The following is a 24,073-nucleotide window of genomic DNA, read 5'->3' on the forward strand; positions in this document are numbered from 1 at the left end:
CAGCAAACCCCCATTCACCCAGCCTAGCTGTCACTCAAACATGCTAAGTGGTGAGCCGGGCGGCTCACCACTTGGGCCAATCAGGACGGAGTGCGACTTGAGTTACCAAGGTAACTCAGTCCAGGGTGCCTAAATCCCTCTCCACCCCTCCTAAGTACCCCAGACAGAGTGGCACCACTTTGGAGGGCTTCTGTGGAGAAGCCCGCCAAAAGTGGAACAAAGGGCTCCACTTTGGGTCAGAGTTACAGAGGCGAACACCAACGCCATTTTAGAATCAAGTTTTGGCAAAAAGTCCCAACCGGAGTTATAAAAAATAAATATATAAACCGGCGGTATGTTTAAGGCTACCGTAAATAAATAATTAAATGTGTTAGCCTAAAACAATGGGAAATCCCATAGGGAAATATTCGCGGTCGAATATAAAAAGTAGTTTCCACTGCCACCAGCCAAAACTCGATCAGGGGGGACGGAGACGTGCCCCCTCGACTAACAGACCCTGGGGCAATCGAATTGCCCCAGCCAGTACGTCCACAATATGATGGTTTGTACTGGTTCTGTTCAGGATTCAAGACTAGCAAAGTCTTTGGTGACTTTACATGCCCTGGGAGACAGTAGTCAGTCCCAGGGTATGGAGTCTATGTTGGGGAGTCCCTAGGACACCCCTGGGTCACGGCACAGAGGGTGCTGTGTGACCCACATCACAAAAATACATGAGGCCCTATGGAGTAAAAGACCCCATAGCCCATTCAACACAAGGTTTAACCAAGAAAACACACTTCAACATGTCCAAGAGTGAGGGTAAAAGAGTCTCACTCTTGGCAGGAGAAAAAATTAAACCCCAGAAATCCAGCAAAGCTGCTGGGGGACTCACTAGGTAGGGAAATTCAGCCTAAACAGAGAATTCTCCCTAACACCTAGTATATAGTGTGAAAAGTAGATAATGTTTTACTGGACAACACTCACGCATGTTCAGGGTTTTGGCACTTCTGCCAAGGTGGACCCATGAAAACCTTAGATAGTATCCAAATCTAAACAATCTTCCATAATCACTTTGTCTTTCCTTCTAACACGGACCCCTTTATGTGTGCCCGAGTCACAGAATGTGACTCGCATGTAATATGGCTGTGTTGTGATTCCAGAACCTGATCAGCAATTCCCATAAATGTTCATGAGATGTTACTCCAGTGATCTGCCTTTGTCATAAAGCACTTTGAGTGGGAAGGGATAAAAGCTGCTCCAAAAAGGTTGAGTTTGCATTTGGTGCAAAATTACATTTCCTAAATACATTTCTTCTGCTCTGTGAGCATGTACAGATTTTAAGTGGACCTAGCATGCTCAGTCTTTCTGCAGTTTAAATCTCAATATACATCCTGCCTGTGCAAACCTAAATAGTTTTTTCCCAAATCAAAGACCACCACCATTTATTTTAAACTCCGGTTGCAAATGGTGCCACACATTTTTAGATATCCAGATGTACCACTGTATATTTAGAAATTCTAGCAAGAAAGAAAAACAACACAACAAAGCCATATTAAGACCATATTAAAAACTATAAGATACACCAAAATGGTAAATGCAATCAATTTTCTTTCTTAAATAACCAAACCATTATATGGATTCTGCACAGTTACAAAATAAATTTAACAAAATTGCCTTGTAACACAGCATGTCATCTTCATTAAAATCTGGAATCTTCAGCAACAAAGAAAATGACTTAATATAGCTTACACACATCACACTGCAAATAAACCTTCAAATATGTAAATATTAACTTCCACTTACTTTCAAAAGGTCCAAATATGTTCACATCAGCCACAGAGTCAACATGTGCACAGTGTGAGTTCTGCAATCAGAAAGGCAAAAGTGTACACAATGGTGCCTATAATACATTTAAAAAAATCAATGGCACAAAAACAGGACTGTAGTAAGAAAAGTACTAAAATGGCTGACACATTTTTTTACGCCAGTCTATCACAGGCAAGTACTCAATTGCAACAGTAACACCAACCATCTGCAAACACCAAAACATAGACATCATGCATGCCGCACTCATACTATTAGTAAAATGTCAAACTAAGAATCATTTTCCTAGAAATGGAGTAGAGCAGATAACATGGCTCATTGTAAAACTGTGTGGCTGATTGGAGACTGTGTTATAATGTTAAAACGTCACTTCATTCCACCCGGAATAAAGAATGTTTTCCCCCCCATGTTCCACCACGGAACGCCGTTTGTCATTCTCCCAACTGACAGCCCTCCCTCCGGGGGCCGTGGAATAAAGCTTATCCCTCACTTACCTCCGCCTTGGTATTTATTACATTTGGCGACGAGGATTTATGCAGCGAGCGACATCCGGCCCCCGGAGCTCCCCTGCCCGCCTTCCTGCTATCCTACAATGACAGCGGCAGCCCCGGCGGCTCCTCAGTGGCCCTCTCCCACCGCCGCTCCCGTCTGCCTCCCCATTCCGCTGCACTGAAGTGAAGGGGAGGGAGCCGCCAGCAGCCACATTATGCAGCGACGGCGATAGAAGTACGATCTCCTCTTCTTTTCTTTTCTGGCAGACTTATCCACGCCGCCACAGGCGTACTGCACGAGCGCGCATCTTTTGGGTCGCCAGCCAACAGCGATTAGAGGAAAGAACCTCTCTACGTGCCGAGCGTGCGGCCATTTTAGAAAGCCCAACCCCGTTTCCACGGCGACGAAGCCGTGGATCTCCATCAGTTGTGCTCGGCGCCTCCAACAGCAAAGGAGTTCACATGAGTGATTACACATTGCAATGCCGTTGCCTCCAGCCAGATACCCACCCCGAATAGCAGTGAAACGTTCCACGATACATATATAATAAAAGCTGTGATGCCAAATAACAGTGCATAATCTCCAGGGCGATCTGGATTGGTGCCCATTTATAAAATGCTGCGACACCAAACAACATTGCATAGCCCCCAGGGCGATCTGATTGCAGGTGCACTAGATATTTGCGCACACCGCATCATACCTTGTCAGCCATCCACAGCGCCAGAGCATTGCAGGTGCACCAGATATTTGTGCACACCGCATCGTACCTTGTCAGCCATCCACGGCGCCAGGGCACACCACTGTGACCACTGATTGAGGAAGTTGACCAACCGCCTAGTGATGCCTGGACACAGACTCTTCGCAGTGCCATAACACACATTGCACCGCTGCCTCCTTAATTTCCCTTCCAGTGGCGCAGCCGACCCGTAGAGCCTCTACCACCCATACCGGCCAGCCATGCAGAACGTGCCACACCCCACCAAGTTTCTTCCCTGCCCGGGAACCCCAACCTGCCCCTGGGAGCAATGGCTCGATGGCTTCCAGATATATCTCAGGGCCATTGGCGGGAGCAAATTCAACAATGACCTTAAGGAAGCAACCCTCCTGAACTGTATAGGAGCCGAGGGCCTGAGGTTATTCAAGTGCTTTCAGATCCAGATGATGCAGGGGGTGACGGCAATCAAAAGTTTGACACTGCTTTGGCCAAACTCACCAAGCATTTCGGCTGCAAGACAAACGTGGTGTTGGAAAGATACAAGTTCTTTTCTCGGAAGCAAGCCAAGGGCGAATCGGTCGATGCATTTCTGGCTTCTCTCAGGGTGCTCATGTCCACGTGCGAATTCACAGGTGTTAGTGACGAGTATTTGAGAGAACAACTTGTGCTCAATGTGGCTGATCCCCGCATACAGCAAAAACTATGGCAGACAAAGAATCCCTCACTAGATCAAGCTACCGAAATAGTGAGAAGTATGGAATTCGGGGACCGATGTATGAAGGAGAGACTGGTCCTAAAAGAAGGTGTTGAAGTGAAGTCTGTGGGCACTTTTGAGTCTGACCACGATGGAACCTTAGTAGCAGCTGTGAGGAGTGCACCTCAAAATACAAGAAGAGACTCCAGAAGAGGGAGAGTCTCAGTCTATGACAAGCAAAACCCCACGCGCTGTCAAAAGTGTGGGTGGTACAAACGCCATGACGCTGGGAAGATGTGCCCAGCTAACAATGTTGAGTGCTATAAATGCAGCCAGTTCGGCCATTTCGCCAAAGTCTGCCGAAACACCCGAGGAAGACAAGATAAATCTGGCAACACTAACAGACGACCTGTCAATAGATATGGGTCTGTCAAGACAGTCGACTATGACCAAATGTCAGATAGTATATTGTCCGTCAATCAGACATGCTCACAAGTGCAAATCTTCACCGTTACTTCTGTCCAAGAATCGTGCAGCCCATGGGTTAACATGTATGTCAACGACATACCCTTGAAGGTGATGGTGGACACAGGGTCCCCCTATACCATGGTGGACCTTGAAACCTTTGTGAAGGTGCTTTCTGGTAAAGTCAATGACCTGCGGAACTCCTTGGTAAAAGTCACAGGGTATGGAAAGACCCCTATTGACATCATTGGATACACGTGGATCAAACTCAAATTTCATGATAGACAAACATACTGCAAGTTATACGTAGCCAAGAATGGATCCTCGGTGGTAGGATGGGAAGAGCAGGCAGCCCTCCAAGTGAGAATCCACCCCGGAGAAGATATCCCCGTACTGAGCGTGTTCAAAAACAATGCTGACATCAAATCCAATTTGGCTGAGCAATTCCCCAAAGAGTTCTGCAATAAAATCAGATTACTTAAGGGCTTCCAGCACAAAATCATATTAAAAAAAGGTGCAGTCCCCATGGTCCATCGCGTACGTGGAGTCCCTTTTGGGACCAAAACAGCGCTTAAGGATAAACTCACACGCCTATGCAATGAGAACATTATACAAGCTATAGAGAGCTCTGAATGGCTTGCCCCCATCGTACTAGTAAAGAAACCCGATAATTCCATACGTATGTGTGTTGACCTGAGGGACCTAAACAAAAACCTATGGGTCGACAGACACCCACTTCCTAACATATCTGAACTTCTCTCGACCATGGAACCGGCGAGTTATTTTAGCACCTTAGACCTCTCCTCAGCTTACCACCAGATTGCCTTAGATGACAGCTCAAAAGCCCTCACCTCCTTCGTTACACCTTTGGGAGCATACATGTTCAACAGAATGCCATTCGGACTCGCTTCCGCCGCAGCAGTATTCCAGAGACTCATGTCACATCTTTTTGGAGGCCTTGATGGAGTACAATGCTTCCAGGACGATATTCTTATATCAGCCAAAACTGAGGAAGAGCACGATGCCAAACTAATGGGTGTGTTACGGATAATTCAAAGGAGTGGACCCACCCTCAAGTTGGAGAAATGTAACATAAAGTGCAGCCAGGTTTCTTATTTGGGCCATTCCATCAACGACAGTGGCATCCGTCCCAAAAAAAAACTCCTAGACACAATATTGAGTTTAGCTGAACCCACCAACAAAGACCAATTGAAAGGTTTTTTAGGGATTACGGTGTACTACTCCAAATTCGTGAGTAACTATGCCGACAGAACCGAGAACATGAGGAAACTCACGAAAAAATCCAGCAGATTTGAATGGTCCATAGAGTGCAAAAACGAATTCGAGAACCTCAAGTCCGACATCAACCGAGCCCCAGCTCTAAGTATGTTTGATTGCAAAGCAAAAACGATAGTGTCAGTAGATGCCAGCAAGATTGGCCTTGGTGCAGTACTACTTGTTTCCCCCCCCTTCGGCCCCCGCTTTCCCATAGGTAAGGAGATGTTATAATGTTAAAACGTCACTTCATTCCACCCGGAATGAAGAATGTTTTCCCCCCCAGGTTCCACCACGGAACGCCGTTTGTCATTCTCCCAACTGACAGCCCTCCCTCCGGGGGCTGTGGAATAAAGCTTATCCCTCACTTACCTCCGCCTTGTTATTTATTACAGACTGTTGGCTCTTTTGGTTACTGATTTTGTGTGAGAAACTAAACATTAACATCATGGACCTGGGTTTGACAAATGTTAGAAATAAATGGTTTGGATTGCGGGGAATGCAATGGTCCCAAGTTTTTCCTAAGTTATTCAGTCTGACAAGCACGGGGAATCATACGTTATACTGATTCATTGTGAAGGCAATTATTTGGGTTATGCACGGGGTATGTCTCTTGCTTTAATGATGAAACAGGACTGGGAAAAACTAATGAAACTTTTTCCTCACACCACCATCATCTTTTCTAACCTGACTGACTTTCAAATGTTCACTCACTCCTTGGATATTCAATTACATTTGCGTGGCTCATCACAAATGTCTCCTGCTTTGTGCTTTGCAGATTTCTTCGTACAACTTTTTCACTTGCAACCTTGGGTCTAACACAGACAGGTCTGCTATCAGTCTCCCCGACTCACTGGCTGTGCTGACTTTACTGCAGCGGCATTGTTGCATGAGCCAAGGACAGTACCACAGCGGCAATCTCTCTTTCCCGCCTCGGCTATCAAGCGGGAGAGCCCCGTGTACCTTTGACACACAATGCACCTTTCTTCAGCGTTAGTTCCCGGTCTTGTGTTTTGTATCCTCGAGGATTCTTGAAAGTAACAGTTAACATCTCTGGTTGAAAAGGCCAAGGGCAATTCTCTCCTTGCAACCCTTTCTGGTCTTGCCGTCTTTCTTCTCATATTAAACCACCATCTCGGAAATGCTGCTTCCTCAGGTGTTTTACCTCGCTCAGAGTGTACGTTTGTGCTCTGCTTTTTATCTCTGTGGGGAAGAGAAAGGGAAGTCTGGTGTGTGTGTGTAATCAAGCTTGATTGTCTGATCTTGCCTGGCCTCAACATTGGGACAACATGGCGGGCTCTCATTGGGATTTATAGCCCTTGTATTCCCGTGGGGATTCTTTCTGTCTCCTAGTTCATTAACTCTCATTCTAGTGGGGGGGTTGGTAAACTTGGAATGGTGAGCATTGTAGTGGTTGTGGAATGAATTGGAAACATCCGTAAAATAATAGTTTGGAGCTCTGTTGAGGGAATGACCAGGATTATTGTCGTGAAATGAAAAGGGGGGATTGTGGGAACTGTAGTGTTTTATAAAAGCAGACTAGGAGTTTGGAAAAAATAATCAGAGGGACGGGGAGAATGACTAGAAGTACTCGGGTAGTCAACAGAAAAATAGGGATTCTGGGAGATGTAGTTTCTCAATGACTCTGGGCTTGGGTTCTAATAGGTTTACCAGATGCGGAGGGGTTGTTGGATTTTCCTTCTGGTAAGGGGGATTCATTAGGTGAAAGGGAGGTTGATCTGGAACAGCCTATAAAAGCCTCAGGGAATTTGTCCTCCTCGCCTTCTTCCCGGTGTAATACTGTGTTTCACCTGGGGTATTCCCCCGAGCATAACCCCCGGGATCCCCTACCCAGGTGATCCTCCCTCGCTCATCCACCCCCAGGGTTGGGATATGAGAACACCACCCCTTCCCTGGCCACCTGAATAAGGGGTTCCCGGGGTCTACGTGGGAGAATACCCTTGGGTTTCTCACACAACCAAGTTGTTCCGTACGGCGTATGAGTGAAATATGTTCAGTTTTGTTAGAGGCCACGGGTGGTCCTAGCAAACAATATAATATCAGCAAAACCACCCAATGCATCTTCAGGTGGCCAGCTTGACTGGTATCACATCGTTGATGCGCCATAGATCATCTATGTCACTTAGGTAGATGTTAAAAAGGGTTGGAGCCAAAATTCAGCCCTATCTGAGACCCAAGCTGACCAGAATGGGCCTGGTGACCGCCCCTTCCCTAGTTAAGCAAAGTCTCAGGGTGGTGCTTCGATACAAAAGGGCAATCAACTGCACTAGTTTCAGAGAGACACTGGGTCTCCTTCCGAGTCTGGAGGTAACCCTGCCGGTGCTACCGGCGGGTTGCTGCCCGACTCGGAATAATTTACTGGTGCCTGACCACCCGGTGCCACCAGCTCATTCCAAGTCCAGCAGCTGGGAAGTCAGGCACTGGTATATTTGTAAATCCCTATTCCCATAGAGTCCATATTACACACTCGAGGGGTACAAGAAAATTGGTTATAGCATTTACCCTCGGAACAGTAGGTGTTAAAAGTCTCCTACCCACAATGATTGTGGGGTAAGTACCTTCCATCAGCCATGTTTCAAAAAGTGTGTCCAGAGTCGAATGAAAATCATAAATAGTGTGCTTGGCCGGATTCCAGTAGATGCTGACTAATAGGAATTTCCCCACTGAGTCTGGCAGAGTGACCCTAACAGCTTGTATACCCTCACAGGCAAACCACAAATTAGAATTCATATTCAAATTGATATCATTAGCAATCATCAGGGCCCCGCCAGGTTGTACTTTGGCCGAGCGGGTCGATGGTAAGCAAAAAGTCGAGAATCCCTGCAAAGACAAATTCTCCATGCACATAGTTCCCTGTAAGAATATAATGTTGGAATTCCGGAAGAAGTTGGCACCATTCCACACCCGCCAGAAGTCAGTAAACCCACATACGTTCCAAGAGAGAAAGTTAATTTCATGGAGGGAGAATACTCCTGGAAGTCAAATAGATTAGGACAAGAGCAGTTTACCAGTGCAAATCTGCTTCTGCTGCCGAGAAGAAAGAAAAAAATCAAAACAGCAATCACGCTGCGGTGTGGAGTAGTCCAAAAAAGGCACCCAAGATGTAAAGTAAAGTTGTGTCCACAAAGCCAGCACAGTCGGCACAGACTGCACTGACTGCCACACATACGCCATTCTGTGCCACTCCACAGAGGTCCTGGTGATTTTGGAAGAAAGGCACCTCCTCCAGTCAATGAATGCCACAGTAGAAAGACTTCAACTTGGCCATAAAATAGAGTCCTGCACTGACTGCCACTCTCACACCACTCCGCACCGCTCTGTGAATTTCCTGGTGATTTTGTAAGAAAGGCACCTCCTCCAGTGAATGAATGCCACAGTAGAAAAACTTCAACTTGGTCTCACAATAGAGTCCTGCACCGACTGTCACTCTCACACCACTCCGCCATTCTAACAAGTGAGGTGACGCAAACTATTTTTTGCTGTTATTCCAGAATGGGGAACTACCAGTAGTGGCTTGAAGATGATTATCCACCAGAGGAGGAAATACTAAAGGAGTATGCTGAAGAGCAGCAACCTGAAGACACAACAGGATATTCTGGATTGTGTGAGTTTATTCTTTATGTGTATCTAACTAATAAAGGTTAGTGATACAGATGATTGTGATTTTAGGTATGCTTTAGTGTGGTAAAGAAGATAGTATGTAAAGAGCAATATGTTAGTGAGGTAGTTACACTTATTGTTTTGAAATGTCTGTGATGCTAGCAAAAGTACTTTGAAGTCCATTATGTCTTTAATTGTTTTAAAATAACTGTTTATTACCAGATGAAGAAGTGATTCAAGTGAGAAGAAGGATTCGGCAGCAGCCACCTGAAGATTTCCCTAAAAATGCAATCATGGATACATTCAAAGAAATTAAAAACAGTTGAATGAAAAAGTGATATACAATCAGTGAAAAAGGACATAAGAGACCTAAAAAAGAAAATAGATAGTACCAATGGAGACAATTGGGCCAATGAAGCAAACATATCAAGTGAAACCACTAAAAGAAAAAGAATACCCACAACCACTCCGAAAAAATGTTTTTAAAAAAAACCTTTGACTATATAACCTTTACAAATTATTTTGAGTTATATGTGTTGGCAATGAAGAGAACATCATCAAAATGTTACTCGAACTGCGCAAATATGGCACTCAATATATCTCTTTTAAGGACTACCTGTGAGGAACATAAAGGTGTCTCAACCGCTGGCCCCTGGAGATCTGTGTTCCAGGTGGCCAGGACACAGCCATCACTAATGGATGCAGTTCTTGCGGGTGGACCAGTGGGGGAGGATCACCTGGATGAGGGGTCTTCCAGGAGTGGAAGTGAGACACCATAGGTTGATACACGGTACACCCTTCCTTGTAGCACCTTTTCCCCACCCTCACTTGTAGGATATTTAGAAGCTCTACCGCCCCCTTTTCCGCCAACACTTTCTTACACCGTGAAAGACAACGGACTAACACCAGAGCCATTTACCTGACATGTCCCAATGCAAGTGTCAGGCAGTCTCAGACCATTGACAATAACTACACACACACAATGACCCTTTCCCTTCCCCACAGGGATAAAAGGCGGAGCATGAGAGCACACTTTGAGCAAGGCCAATCGCACAAGGAAGCAGCTATTCCCGGGTGACATTTCAAACGGAGGAGAAAGGCGGCGAGACTGGAAGGGACAACAAGAAGGGAAGCACCCTTGCCCTTTTCAACCAAGACCTACGAAGCCTCCATGAAAGGATGCATAAGACGGGGAACTACAGCTGGCATGTGGTGTGTCAAATGCAAACAGTGCGCAAGGCCCTCTCACACTGATAGCCAAGGTGGGGAGATGTGCCTGCTACCGTGGGATCGTGCTTGACTACAGAGACAAGGAACACCAACAAGTTCAACACAGCCGGTAAGTTGGAGAGAGAGCTGATAGAAAGCCGGGCTGTGTTGAGCGGAAGGTTGCAATCAGCAACATTATATGAACTCATGGAATTTGTTAACAAAGAACTTGTGTGTGTTTGAACTTTTGGAAAAGCCCAGTGAAGGACCACCTGCAGAGTGTTCAGTCGCCACAGGAGCGCTCTTTTGAAGGACTCTGGATGGCCCCTTTGTGGAAACTACAAATCCCAGGAGGCCCTAGGAGAGGGAGGTGTGAGGTGTCAGAGTGGTCCTACAAGGGTCACATCAAACCCCTTGTACAATCGAAAGTCTATGACCTGTTGTCGAGAAGAAAGCTAAGGGAAATAAATCCTGTATTGTGATAAAGCAAAGTGAACTGTGTAACTGGCAAATGTGAACCCGGCTGAGGGATGCCTGCAAATCAGGGTGAAGCATAATACCCAGAGAACCTTGTGTTGAAAAGAGTGAACCCGACCGAGGGATGTCCACAGTGAATGATTGGTTAAAAAAGACATTAAGACTCTTGAATGTTACAAGCTGCCGATATTGTGAATGGAAGGCCGTAGTGAACCGGATTTAGGGAGGCTCACGTGGCAAGAACGATCAGTGCCAGGCAAAGGGAGATCCAATGGGTGAAGAAAAATCGCCCAACGTGAAATATTACCAAAGGAACTTATGTTTTGTTTGTTATTCATGGTCCAGCAGGCCTTCTAAGTCAAGAGACTTTAGAAAAAAGAGTCTTGGCCCCGGAAGTTCCTGGTATTGTTGAAAGGAACTATAACCTCATGCTGGAGAGGCCAAGGAGTGTGCTGTGCTCAGGAGTCCCGCCTTGTCCCGTGCTAAAAACATGAGTAAGGGAGACCCCAGCAATACCATCCTGACTTATCATTTTGTGAACACTTCTTTCTTTTCTTGTGAACATTATCTCACACTATTATTGGAACTTAGCTGTAAGGATTGGCAATTGCTTTGTTTTTAGTATAGGCCCTTTTTATTTGACAAGACACCACTAGGACTGCCTTATTATTATTTGAGGGTTGTAGCTTGCTCCCATCTTAGGTTTAGGTTTAGATTAGGCATTTTCTCACCCATTTATACATTTTAATAAACACTGTTGAACTATACCTACATACCTATCACACACATATATAAATATATATATATATATATATATATTTTTTTTTTTTTTTTTTTTTTTGTAAACATTATTTCATAACCGCGGCGAAGTTACAGCATGGAATAGGCTCACATGGCCCATAGACATTCATAATATCCGTGCTTATAGAAAAATATTGCATATATGGCACTTTTCTCACATAAACTGTTTTAAAAGTAAACAGTTTGTGTTCTCTAATATCGATTTTTTTTAACAACGGAGTGGCCCTTAAAAGGTCTATTTTGGAGCAGAGGGAAGGAGGAGGGAGGAACTGGGAAGAGGAGAACATTGGGGTTGGCACATATAACAACAGGGTAAGAAAAAGGTGCATTTCTTTATTTTCTTGGTAGTTTTTTGTTTTTTTATTTTAAAAATAAAATGTGTGCCTGGTGGCGCTAGAATAAAATAAAGAATAGACAAACACAACAAATAATAGGACACCGGAAAGAAGTATAGGGACAAAGGAATGCAAAAAAGGATGGGAAAAATGAGGGATTTGCTTAAAAAGTTCTTGTACTTGACAGAGAACCTGCTCACTACCAAGAATATAAAACAAAAAAGGAAAAGTAAAGCAGTGATCTCTGGGTGTGGTGAATAACCGCAACTATGCCCACCAACCAATCGGGAGGTGCAGTCTATATTTGCGTCAATGCAAAAGCGTGCCATTCATAGCTGCGCATACGATCTGCATGATTTGATTGGACGCAGGTGTATGCACAATAACATCATCGTGTCTGGGCTTAGCTGCGTTGATGCACTGGGCCATTCAAATGGATCTTGTTGATGTGGCTGCATGTCATGTGTGACACTGTAACCGCAGCGGTCACAGGAATACACGTGAATACATCATTACACCTGGGCGAAGCCACGTTCATGCAACTTGCGCACTGATTTGTTTCCTGGCGATGACGCGGCTGTGTGTCATGCGTATCCACATAACTGCAGCGTGCAATTTCATTGGCCATTAGGGTACGCACGAATACGTCATCATGTTTGGGTGTAGCTGCGTTAATGCCATAGGCCATCTGATTGGTTCTTGGTATTGATGTGACTATGTATCATGTGTACCCGCGTAAACGCAGTGTTCAATCCAATTGGCCAATAAGGTGCATGCAAATACATCATTGCAGCATTTTTTATGCAATGCACGCTCTAATTGGCTATGTGGTGATGACACATCTGTACATCTTAGCCATGTATACGAATCACGACTTCTGATTTGCTTATTGGCATAGCCAGGGGTATTTATCACACCCAAAGACACTTCTCTTTTTTTTCTAATTGCTTTTTGTCACTTAGTGGGTGAACTTGCTTGTGAGCCTCCAGGAACTATGAAAGAGAATTAGCCACATTGTTCTATTCCTTTCTTACCATCCCTTGTTCCTATACCTTTGCCCTTTGTCTTGTCATTTGTAGTTTGTGTCTTTTATTTTAGCATTTTATTTTTTTTATTTTTAACTTTTTTCATTTTTAGTGGCAGAGTCCTTTTTGTGTTGTGTTTTTTTACGGTGTTGTTTTTCCTCCCGGTCTTACATTTAATTATGTCTGGGACCAGCAGTGATGACGATGTGGTGTGGGTGTCTACTACCTCACCTTCAGCAGTGTGCCATGAAAACTGTAGCTGACAGCTGGCAGTATTTCAGAGTAAAGGAGCACCATAATAAGAGGGAGGCTGAGGAAGTACAATGTGTTTTCTGCGGAAAGGTGCTGCATAGAGGACCTCCCAAAAAACCGTTGCAAAGCTTGGGCACCTCCACTTTGATTCAGCACCTCGTCCGTACCCATTGGGACGAAGCAGAGGACCCATACAGGAGGGCACATTTTCATCATAAGTTCAGAGCCCATGGTCCACAATCTGCACAAAAGTATCTGCAGGCCTAAAGCACCTCTGTGCCATCCACGTCATTTGGCACTGCTTCTTCACTGCCTTCCAGTTCTGTTGATACTGCCTCTTTCATCAACCAGAACCCAACCTCATCCAATCCTGCCTACACTCGATCTGCAGCAGTGAGAAGTAATGTGCTGCAAATGCCTCACTTGGATCATGATGGGAGATGCCACCTTAGATGGCTGGGCACATTCCATTGCTGAACACCGGCCAACTGCTGGCACTAGGCATATGTATTAAGTGCCAATTTTTCCCCCTTTTTTGAAAAAATAAAAACACAAAAAAACCTCAAAAAACAAATTCCACCCTCCTCCTTCCCCCTCACTCAAAGAGGCCCTTTTCAGGTCCATCTTTTCAGTCATAAAAATAGACAATAAAGAACACAGACTGTAACAATCGATAAATAACCCTTATATGATGCAATTTATACAGTACTAGCAGGTGTACCCATGCTTTGCACGGTATTTCCTACTTCAGTCCTAGTTTGAGGTTTATTTAATTAACTAAACCAATGCTTCTGTGTAGACAATATTGCTAGTCTTTCCTGTAGGAGCTAGTGTGAATAAATTGTCTTTGTTTCCAAATCTGGGGCAAGCCACATGAAGCGGACCATGAGAAAAGAATGAATCCTGTGAATCGATTCCAGCTACTTTGAGTTGGAGTGCTGAGATTGCGCAGCAATATTATTTGTGTCCCGATCTACAGTGGAGGCCGCAGCAAACTCAACATAAGTGCTGTATGTGTAGGGCTGAAGCATTTAAGCTTTGTACTGTTGAGATGGCATACATTCATCAACTTCCGTGGGAAATGAAGTTCCTGTAATTATCATGACAGATGTGACAGACAACGTCATTGCGGACACTAATGAAGAGACATGCACCATTTCCTTTCACCCGCATTACTACAAAAGCACTGTTTTGTGTCAACTACATGACTTCAAAAGTGAGTTCCGCGAATGTTAGCTAGAATGCTGATAGTGTGGAAAGTTTGGGACAATGAGCTGCTGATGTTTTCATGAACTGCTGAACTTTAGGAACAATGAACGTAGAACTACAGCTACAGAGAGCTATTTGGCAGATGTAAGCATGGCAGACAGCTTAAAAAGAAATCTGAAAAAAGTACATGTTATACTTATTGCATTGTGTACACCATGTAACCTACCCACATGCCCAATTTCAGGTTTGTGGCATGTTGGGAAGTATGCTGAGCATTTCGAACAGACAAACAGATACATCCACAAATTTCCCTTTTATAAATATAGAGATGTGTCGAAAAAGGCTGTTTTTAAAAGTTTTCTTTCATAGCCGCGGTTATGATAGGCATCCTGCCGTTTAGCCGTGGCTATAAGCGAAATGTTAAAAAAAAATCTTTTTTTCTTTTTATAAACATCCAATATCCTACTCATACCCCCTCTACATCCCCACACCCCAAAAAAAGCTGCCCCCTCCCCACGATGTCCATTACCCTCTCTGCCAAAGCACAGTGTAATTTTCTGTAATGCACTTAAATTTCACCTATTCCCCATCCTTCTAGCCGCAGGTGTACGCGCACAGGTATAGCTGCGATTATCGGCACATTTCACCACTTTTAAAATATAATTTGCTGAAGTTTAGAGTCTACAAAATCACATACTGTATTTTAACCTGCTCACCACATCTAGCCTGGTTATTCCAAGGTTTCGAAACTTCACATACCCCCCGATATGATATACTAACAAAACACAACCGTGTGAAAAAGCGCACCCAATCAAGTGGTGCAAGATGTTAATGTGGCTACAACCGTGTGCAATGCCGAATAACCGTGCGTACGCCATCAGCCAATGAGAGTTTTTCTTTTTCATCATTATACCTGCGGCTAGTGGGAAAAAGAGCGGAAATAAAATGTTTTCCTGTCCTTCCAAGACTCCCACCAAGTGCCCCCCTCCTTTGTGCCTCCTCCTCCCACTCCCCCAATGGTCTCCTCACCTTCCCTGCCCTCTCCCATTCCCCCAACAACACTTGTCGTTCTGTGACGCAGTTTCAGTTGAAATGTCAGGTAGCCGCGGTTATAACCGAGGGTATGCAACAAATGTTTGAGCTATGTGTTGCAAACTTGGTCCCTAGACGCCCTACAACTCTTACGTTTAATTTGTTGGTCACTTGCCCCCCCACCCCTAGACTAATGGCATTTGCATGTTTATTTTCCTGCAAATGTTTTTTTTCTGCATTTTATTTTTTGATACCCTCGGCCGTAACCTGGGATATAACTGCATCTATCTCTCACGTCGAGAAAAACAAAATATGGCAGCTGTTTAATTTTGATAAACATGCAGAAAGGATTTGTAAAGTTGCACCCCTTATTATTCAGAATTAGTAACTAATATAGTATACGTAGTGAGGTGCACGGGTGTGTTTGCCGATCCTGACACCAGGTCGTGGTTAAATAGAACAGAGACAGTGTCCACAGTCTGTGGAACACTCGCGTCCCATGCACACTCAGGGTTATTGTCCAAGGGCAAATACATTTTTTATAATACAATCTGGTGTAATAACAAATGAGAACATAGTGGGGTGTCCCGCATGTTTTGTAGGTAGCCCAACAGTGAGGTATTTTGAGAGATACATTTTCAGACCTCTGTTCAAAATATATGTTTTATATTATATTAATACCAATCGACAATATTCATCTCATATTGAACAGTACAGTAATTGGTAGTACATAATGTCATCACAATTTAAAGGAACAACAATTCATTAAATTAGAGAATGTGGGGATTTGGAAAAACAAAATAGGGGATTTGTAAAGAAAAAGGCTCAGCGCATTTCAGGATCTGTTATCCCTTCTTCAGGAGCTGGATTTCGTATTAATCCAATTGTTACTTTCTTAATGTGTGAATCCTGTTCACTGTAAACTAACAATGAAAGTAGTGTCAGTTAGCAAAATGTTCATACTATAATAACTTAATAATGTGTGCTTCCTAAATGGACTTGTTCGTACCTGCCATGAGTGCCAAATGGAGATCACCGAAAGTTTCATTAGATTGATGGTCTTTTTCAAACACGCCTTCTAGAGGGAAGGACCTTGAAAAATTATGGGATCCCTTTAAATAAATGTCATATAGGTCTTGTGTAACATTAGGTTAATGGTGGGGCGAGTGTTACGCTCACCTGGTATCCACGGGGACGCCACCCAGCCCTGGTTGGATGATTTGCATTTTCGAACCCTCTCACTGTCCCATGGTAATGCCTCTGGTTAAAGATGGGTCTGCAATATAGGAGAGCTGGATTCAATACCAGATTGTCTTTGTTTTCCCACCTCCCTTGGCCTCAACTCCTTCCTCCCCCCCTTGGGCCTTCTCCTCACCTTAATAGTGTAAAAGGTGGATTCTCCCTCCTGCTCCTTGTGGCAGGGGCATGTAGATATGGGGGCGAGCAGCGACCAAGTTACTTCACTGGTGCAAGCCCCCTGTGGGAATCCAGGCCTGCTGCGACTCCGTAGGTTTGCTGCTTTACAGTCTTTATATGCAGTTCTTATGTTCCTCTTAGTTGAAATAATAATGTCTTGCTTCTTTCCTTTTAGGTATGGAAAGGTATTTTGGTGTTGTCATGCAGTTTGAAGATGAGCATGGGCCGGTAGGCGAAAGCGCGGTGGTCGCGATGCTGTCCGGTGAGTAATGTGCGATGCGCGGCGCTGTTTCGCCTTTTATATTGCTAACCTGTGTCTTTTCTCTCCTTGCAGGTTGCGATGTTCCTCGCCGAGCACCGTAATGTTCCAGCAAGGATACTGACCAGAAGATGAATACCCAGGTAAGAATTGTGTGGATTTCTTCATTCGGGAGGAAACGTGAGTAAACGCTTAATAATGCTGTCTTTCTTTCTCCTCTTTCCAGGTTATGGTATTCCCGGATGCATGCGTTGCCGGATGATGGTGTTTGTACCTTCAGGTGAGTGGAACTGAAGTCAGCGATGGATTGAAGACAGGATACTGTTCCAGGTAAGTTTTGTAGTGTTCTTTCTCTCTCTGCAGGTCCTTGGTTTCAGGTAAGCTGGCATCAAAGAACTGGACACAATGAGCATTACGCTGCCCACAGTAGAATAACGCAAAGCATGTTCTGCTGTTTGAGTGTGTGGTTTAAATAGTCTCAGGTAAAGTAGTCCAGGTAAAATAGTCCCAGGCCTGCCACACCCAAAGTAGTCCAGGTAAAGTAGTCCCAGGCCTGCCACACCCAAAAGACTAGACCGCATAGCTCAGTTCCTTGTAACTGAGCTATGTGTGTGCCTCCATGTTGGCTGAACCCCCCCAAGTTAAATAGTCCAAAGTAAATAGTCCCATTCTAATGTTGGTCTTCATGATGGTTATGAGCCTGGTTACTAGCCAAAGGAGTCTTGGATGAGGTTTTAAGGCCTTTGACCTGGCCCTAATTGGAAGGCTGACTTTCCAGTGAGGGCCAGGGGCAAGGGTCATGGCAGCGAGTCAACATACCTGACTGTCTGAAGTCTTGCTTCAAACATTTCTAGTAATCTTGTCTGTCCGTTTTAAGCAGATCATCATGTGCAGCAAGTTTGCACAAGTCCTCATGTGCGTGGCATCCTGCGTGAATGGTAATAAATGTGCTCAACGTTCAGTGTGCAATCACATCCCTGTATATTACATACTTTCTGGAAAAGAAAGGGGCTAGGCAAGTGATGTCGTCATTGATGCCATCAGTGACATTTCAGAGGACAGCTTTCATGTTCTGGGTGTTAGTGTTAGCAGTGCACAGTGGCAATGACATGTAAGGGGGCTCAGTCTCCCATAACTGGCGAATTTCAGGGGTTTTTCGTTTTTAATTTGAACCACAATGGGGAGGGCGAACATTTTTCTTTAGTGAAGTGCACAGGATTTTCGTAGGGCAACTTAACCATAACGTCCCCTCAACAAAGTTTTTTTTGTAGGGAATATATATATATATATATATATATATATATATATATATATATATATATATATATTAAAGTGCGGCGATAGTTGGTTCTGTTGCAGTCAAGAGGGGGTGTTTTTTAATGATTGTTAAGGCATCATCCTCCATACCTGTCCTGAAAGATTAGTTGCAGATGAGGAAGATGGTATGTGTCAAGTGTTGACCTTAATAAAGGTTGTGGGACAAGGGGGAGGTGTCAACCATGAGGCCTTCAATCCCTTATCAAGCAAGTAGATGTTGGTGGGAAAGGTGGGTTTGAAGTTGGAGGCTAAAGTAATGTTCTCTGAATGTGTGGAAATGAAGAGACATTTCTCTAGTGATATTGTATCTGAATATCTGGATTTTATCAGTGAAAGCGTGGGAAAACTTGTTGCCAAGGTCTGTGATGGTGTGAAGACAGTGGATATTTGAAGTGTTGCATTCAATTCTTTGAAGATTTTAAATACTGCTTTCTATCATGACGTGGTAGTGCTCTGTGAGGCATTTCCTCTACCTGAATTCTTGGTTTTGTCAGATTCTTCTCTGGGTTTTGGGTTTGGGTTTGCCATCACACCAATTGTTAATTTCTTTTGGGATGTGGGTTTTTCTAGACAGCTGGTGCTAGGATGTCTCATGATCGGGTGATCTCTTAGCACAGAGTATCCACTAGGGTATTTGGGTTTTGACCAGAATCAGAAATATCTGCAGAGGAAAGTTTGTTGGAAAGCTTGCTTAATTGTTTTCAGGGGTTTGATGGTGATAATGGTAGGTTGTGAGGGGACTTGTTCTATTGCCTTATTGGGGGACTGATATTTTTTGAGGATCAGATGCTGATCTCTTCCTGCAACCATTGTATGTGATGCTATCTCTAGATAGGTAGTTGACCTGGTGACATCAAGTGTATGCCTTTTTTCTGAGTGGTTCCCTTAAACCAGGAGGAGAAGGTCCAATTATCAATAGTGTTCTCTAACTGTTTAGCCTGTTTTTTTTTAAAGTGAAGTTTAGACAGGTATGTGTCTCCTAGAATCTGAACATTTTTAGATTCAGCCAAAACATGGTCTGATATCTGGACAAAGGTCGCTCTGCAATTTCATACCCCATGATCTTGCTGGTGACCATTCGACCCTTCATGGAGGAGGTTATCCTAAGAGCCCACTGGACGTAATTACTTCCGTAATTACAACATTTCCGACTGTATTATGAACTGTGTTCTTACTCAGAATCCTAACATTTTGCCTACATGGTGGATCCCACTTGGAGGCTTCACCATGAGTCTCGCGGGGGATCTTCAAAAATTCAATGTCATACCCCATTATCTGTAATCGCTGCTGATCTGTCCTTACTAAATGAACTACAGCATCTGTGAAGCTGTGGTCCCTTCTGGTAGATATTTTAGCATCCTCTTGTAGTTAAGCAGAGTCAGTGTCACTTGATTGTAATACTCGCAACTGAGGTGCAGTGTAAACAACTTGTAATATGTCTGCCCTATTTAACCATAATTCATCATTATGTGGGAACAGTTGACTAATTATACATTCCTTGCAATTGTCTTCTTCCATGTTAAGCCCTGTGCCGCTGGAGTTTGCTTTCGTAGATGTTCCACTGCTTTCGGGGCCGAGTACAGTGCACCCATTCCTGGAGTGCAACACTCCTCTAGCTCTGAAATAATATCCTCCTCACAATTTGGAACATCTCTGCTCTCATCCACATTTGTTTTTGTATTTTGTTTAACAGATGCTTTCACATGCCAACAAGTTAACTGAGCATTCTTTTTGCTGGCTCCTTTTAGTTTCCTTTTGGCCTTTTTCCTTGCCTTTTTTGTACTTCCTATTGGAGGTTTGTCAGACCCTTACAGATCAGTGGTCGTAGATAATGCTCCTTTGTATTTAGTTCAATTATTAGCTTTCAATGCTGCTATCCTGTTTAGGCGCTGTCTCTCTTTTCCAAACACAAATAGACTGGCCTTACTGTCATTTATTTAATTATTATTTATTGTGCATTTGTAAGGCACTTATACAACAAGTACATTGTGTTTCAAAGTGCCCACAGGACAACAGGGAGGGAACACGCAAATGAAAACCAATAAAACAATGAAAGATAGCTGCAGACCTACTAGGCCTTGTGAGCATTTAGAACGTGAAAGTGCAGAGAGAGAGAGAGAGAGAGAGAGAGAGAGAGAGAGGGATGAAGGAGTGGGGAGGGTAAGTGCTAGGTGTATCAACAGGGAAGTGCTTGGGAGTGAGCATCCGTAAGTGCATAGGTAGACTAGCCAACTGCCAATAAATAAGTGCAGGCCTGTGGTGGCACAGGGCAGTCTGTGCCAAGGCAAAGTGCTGGGAGGGGTGGAGGCTGTAGGCGATTGGTTGTGGGATGCCAGGACCCGGGAGGACACATAAGGGCCATGGTCACCAATCTCAGCAACTGTTTTTGGAGCATTCAGCACCTTCCTGACCATCTCGGTTCCATCTACAGACCTATGATCCAGATGGTCTATACCCTCATTCTCCTCTGTTGTAGTAGTCGACCCAACCACTCCCGTGTTGTTAATTTCATTCAACATATTCGCTGGCTTGTCCTCCAGTGAATTCTCTTGAATACGCTGGATGCTGGATAATGTTGCCACCTGTGAACATGTGTGTTCATGAGTTCTGCTGCAGAGTTTTAACAGTATGCAAATTCCAAGGTATCCAATGTGGTGCTATCTAAGTTCGAGTGGTTGTCGAAGACGGAGTCCTCTTCCTTGTTCTGTCTGTTAGCAAACAGGAAGCAGGGAGGTGATTAGCTGTAGACTCAATTTCAATAATAGAGCTGGCATGCTCATTATTCACTGGCAGCGTTCCCTCAGTCATTCCCCCATGAGATGTCATATTCTTTTCATACTGGAGGGTCTAACATATGTTCAAGAGCTGATTAGTGTCTACTATTGTCTATGTTTAGCGGTGCGTATCATTCATCTCTGCTGATTCCCCCAGGGAACCACGGGCTCACACCTGTTAGTTTCTATTTCAAAGAAATTCGTGATTTGCCCTTCTGTTTATCTTCAGCAGATTTTACGGCCATCTCTGGTTGCCCTTGCCTGTCTCCCCCTTCTTCCAGGACTTGACCTGAGCTAACATGTGCGTTGTTCTCATCTCTGGGACGTACATTACAGCTTCAGGCTTAAGCTTTCTTCGTGACAGCATTTCTAAGTGCACAGTTGGCAGTACTTGATTTTGCTTTTGACTTTTGTTTGTTTAACTTAATGACTATCAGTAGGAAACAGCCCCACTCGTTATGTATGATTATCACGACAGCACGTACTTGTAGTCTTCATGTGATGAACTGTCCCACCACTCAAATTTCTGCCAGAGCCAAGCCCGTCGTCCTGCAGGACTGGTTGCACTTCAAACCACACTTCTCAAACACACATGTGGAAATGCACAGCACTCACCGTTTTGTAACACCAGGCAAACTGTAGATTCACATGGCCAATGCAATTGATGCCAGATACGACCTCTCCTCACCACAGTTAAACGATTCTGTGCAGGCCTGCTTGCACTTCAAACCACACTTCTCAAATGTGCGTGCACAAACGTGCGGCGCTAGCCATTTTATAAAACCAGGCAGACTGCAGATTGCAGATTCACACGGCCAAAGTAATTGATGCCAGATAGCACCTCCTCTCACTACAGTAAAACTATCCTGTGCAGGACTGCTTGCACTTCAAACCGCACTTCTCAAAAGCTGAAATAAGGAGACTTCAATTTTAGGATGAAACCATTTTTAATTATAAGAGAATAAGAAAATGATGAAAATACTGTATTACTCCAAGTTTAGGCTGCATAATCTTGCACTGGCCTAGTTAAGTTATAGGAATCATCTTAAATATGTATGCTTGCTTATAAGATGAATTTCTGTTTTCCGTTTTGGCACACAAACGTGTCTACGCCCGCTGTGTAATTTTTACAGTCCAGAACAGTTCGACTCTACCTCAAAAAGAGGCCTGGCAAGCACTGAAAATTCAAAGTTGACAAGCACCCAGCAGTAATGATCATTTTTAGACCTACAGGGGTATCCGCATTACCTTGAATTGATAGCTTGCACATTGAAACACTTTGAAGATAATTGTGAAGCCAGAGTGACCTTCCTATATTGAGTTGTAAATTCTGTGTGTCGCACATAGGCTTCAATGTACTAGAGAAGCTAAATAAGCTAAGGAGCAGAGGAAATGTGCCCATTGGGGATTAGTAAGTTTGTATGAAGCTGTCATGGTACGTGTATGTTCCAGTGTCATCTTCTGCTTTGCTGGTATTAAACGTTTGTCTGACCAGTCTCATGTAAACCGTGAGGTGAAGTCTTTGAGTTTTTCCACATCACCCCCAAACGTGCATTGCTTCTGTTAGGAAGATCATCTGATTCTCTTCTGGGTGTTGACGCGGAGGGGGGCTTGGCTCTGGCAGATGCAAGATGGATAGTATTGAGGCATTGCAAAGCTCAGACATATTAAAGGAATTGACAGACTTGATGACCTCAGAATATGCTCATGGAAATGTTTTTGCAAAAGACAAAGGTTTAGAGAATAAACTGACTGGGCTTTGGGTAATATTCTTGGTAGTTTTGAAACCTATGTTGAATACTTTTCTTTAATACTTCGTACCAAAGGCCAGGGAATAAAGAACATGTCCTGTGTTTTGGGTACCCTAGCCGTTAATCCCTTCCACGAGTTCCACTATCCCCATGTGGTAGGTGTTCTGTCAAACACTTTCCCTATCATCGTCAAACCCTTTTCTACATCTGCATATTGCCAAGATCTCCCCTGCCTTGCCATGCTACAAAACCAGTCTTATCCACTGGTCTGCCCAACCATACCCTTTGATAACTTCCTTGTTTTCTTTATCACCCCGCCCTTGCACACATCTGAGCACTCACCACCTTTAAAGACAGCTCCTTCCTACTACCACGGTCCCAGCCATGCCACTGTTATAGTAGATGGGGCATCACCATTGCTTGGTAGTATCGTTCTCAGATTAACTTTGTGGCCTAATTTCTTTTTGTGTTTTTGTTCTTTCTTCAGGGTCCTTGCCAGAATCTGATCTGTTTCCCACCTAATACCACATGTTTTGGAGGTTGTGAACAAGATCAGGTGCTCCTCCCGTTGCTACGGAATGAGCAGATCATCCAGCAGCCGGTTGACTTCACCCAACTCGAGCAAATGTACATTGACTTTGCACAATCTTTCATTGCTGATTCTGTGGAGTGTGGAAAGCCCTTCTTCCTCTACTTTGCCTCCCATGTAAGTCAACAGCGCCATTAAAGCTTTCAGAAATGGACTTAACTGTGTCCAGTTCCCCTTTAGAGATTTGGTTCTGAAAGTCTGATAGAGCCTAGAAAGAATTGATGAAATGTCCGACTCAACTGGCATGCACCTAGCTCTGCCTGTGCATACTGGATTGTTCCTAGTTTCTGGGTGGGTTAGTCTGCTTTCTAAGCACTTGATGCTCTGACAGGTCTAATCATTGCAAGTGTGCCAATTCTGGGCCAGTATAGGTCCCATCTTTCTATCACCTTAGACCTATTGAGATGTAGTCTTGACATGGTGCATAACAAGGGTCGGAGATTCTATTCCTGCCTGAAGGTGCCCTATGTGGCAATATAATGGAATAGAGTGCCTCGCTCATACAGTGAGATTAATATTGAAGGCTGCAACCTTCCATGGCTGATAGAACGCTTCACGAGCA

At 44.1% G+C, this 24,073-nt stretch overlaps 1 protein-coding gene across 1 annotated transcript in view; it reads left to right on the top strand.

Annotated features, from left to right (window-relative positions):
• The window catches only part of LOC138514162 (arylsulfatase A-like), a 204,220-nt gene that overhangs the window by 33,197 nt on the left and 146,950 nt on the right, over positions 1 to 24,073 (top strand). The window contains exon 3 of the mRNA XM_069629469.1: positions 23,410 to 23,628. Within this exon, the coding sequence (XP_069485570.1) occupies positions 23,410 to 23,628 (219 nt within the window). The remainder of the gene's footprint in view (positions 1 to 23,409; positions 23,629 to 24,073) is intronic.

Source organism: Ambystoma mexicanum, chromosome 12 (assembly GCF_040938575.1).
Source record: "Ambystoma mexicanum isolate Mex_15411 chromosome 12, UKY_AmexF1_1, whole genome shotgun sequence".
NCBI lineage: Eukaryota > Metazoa > Chordata > Amphibia > Caudata > Ambystomatidae > Ambystoma > Ambystoma mexicanum.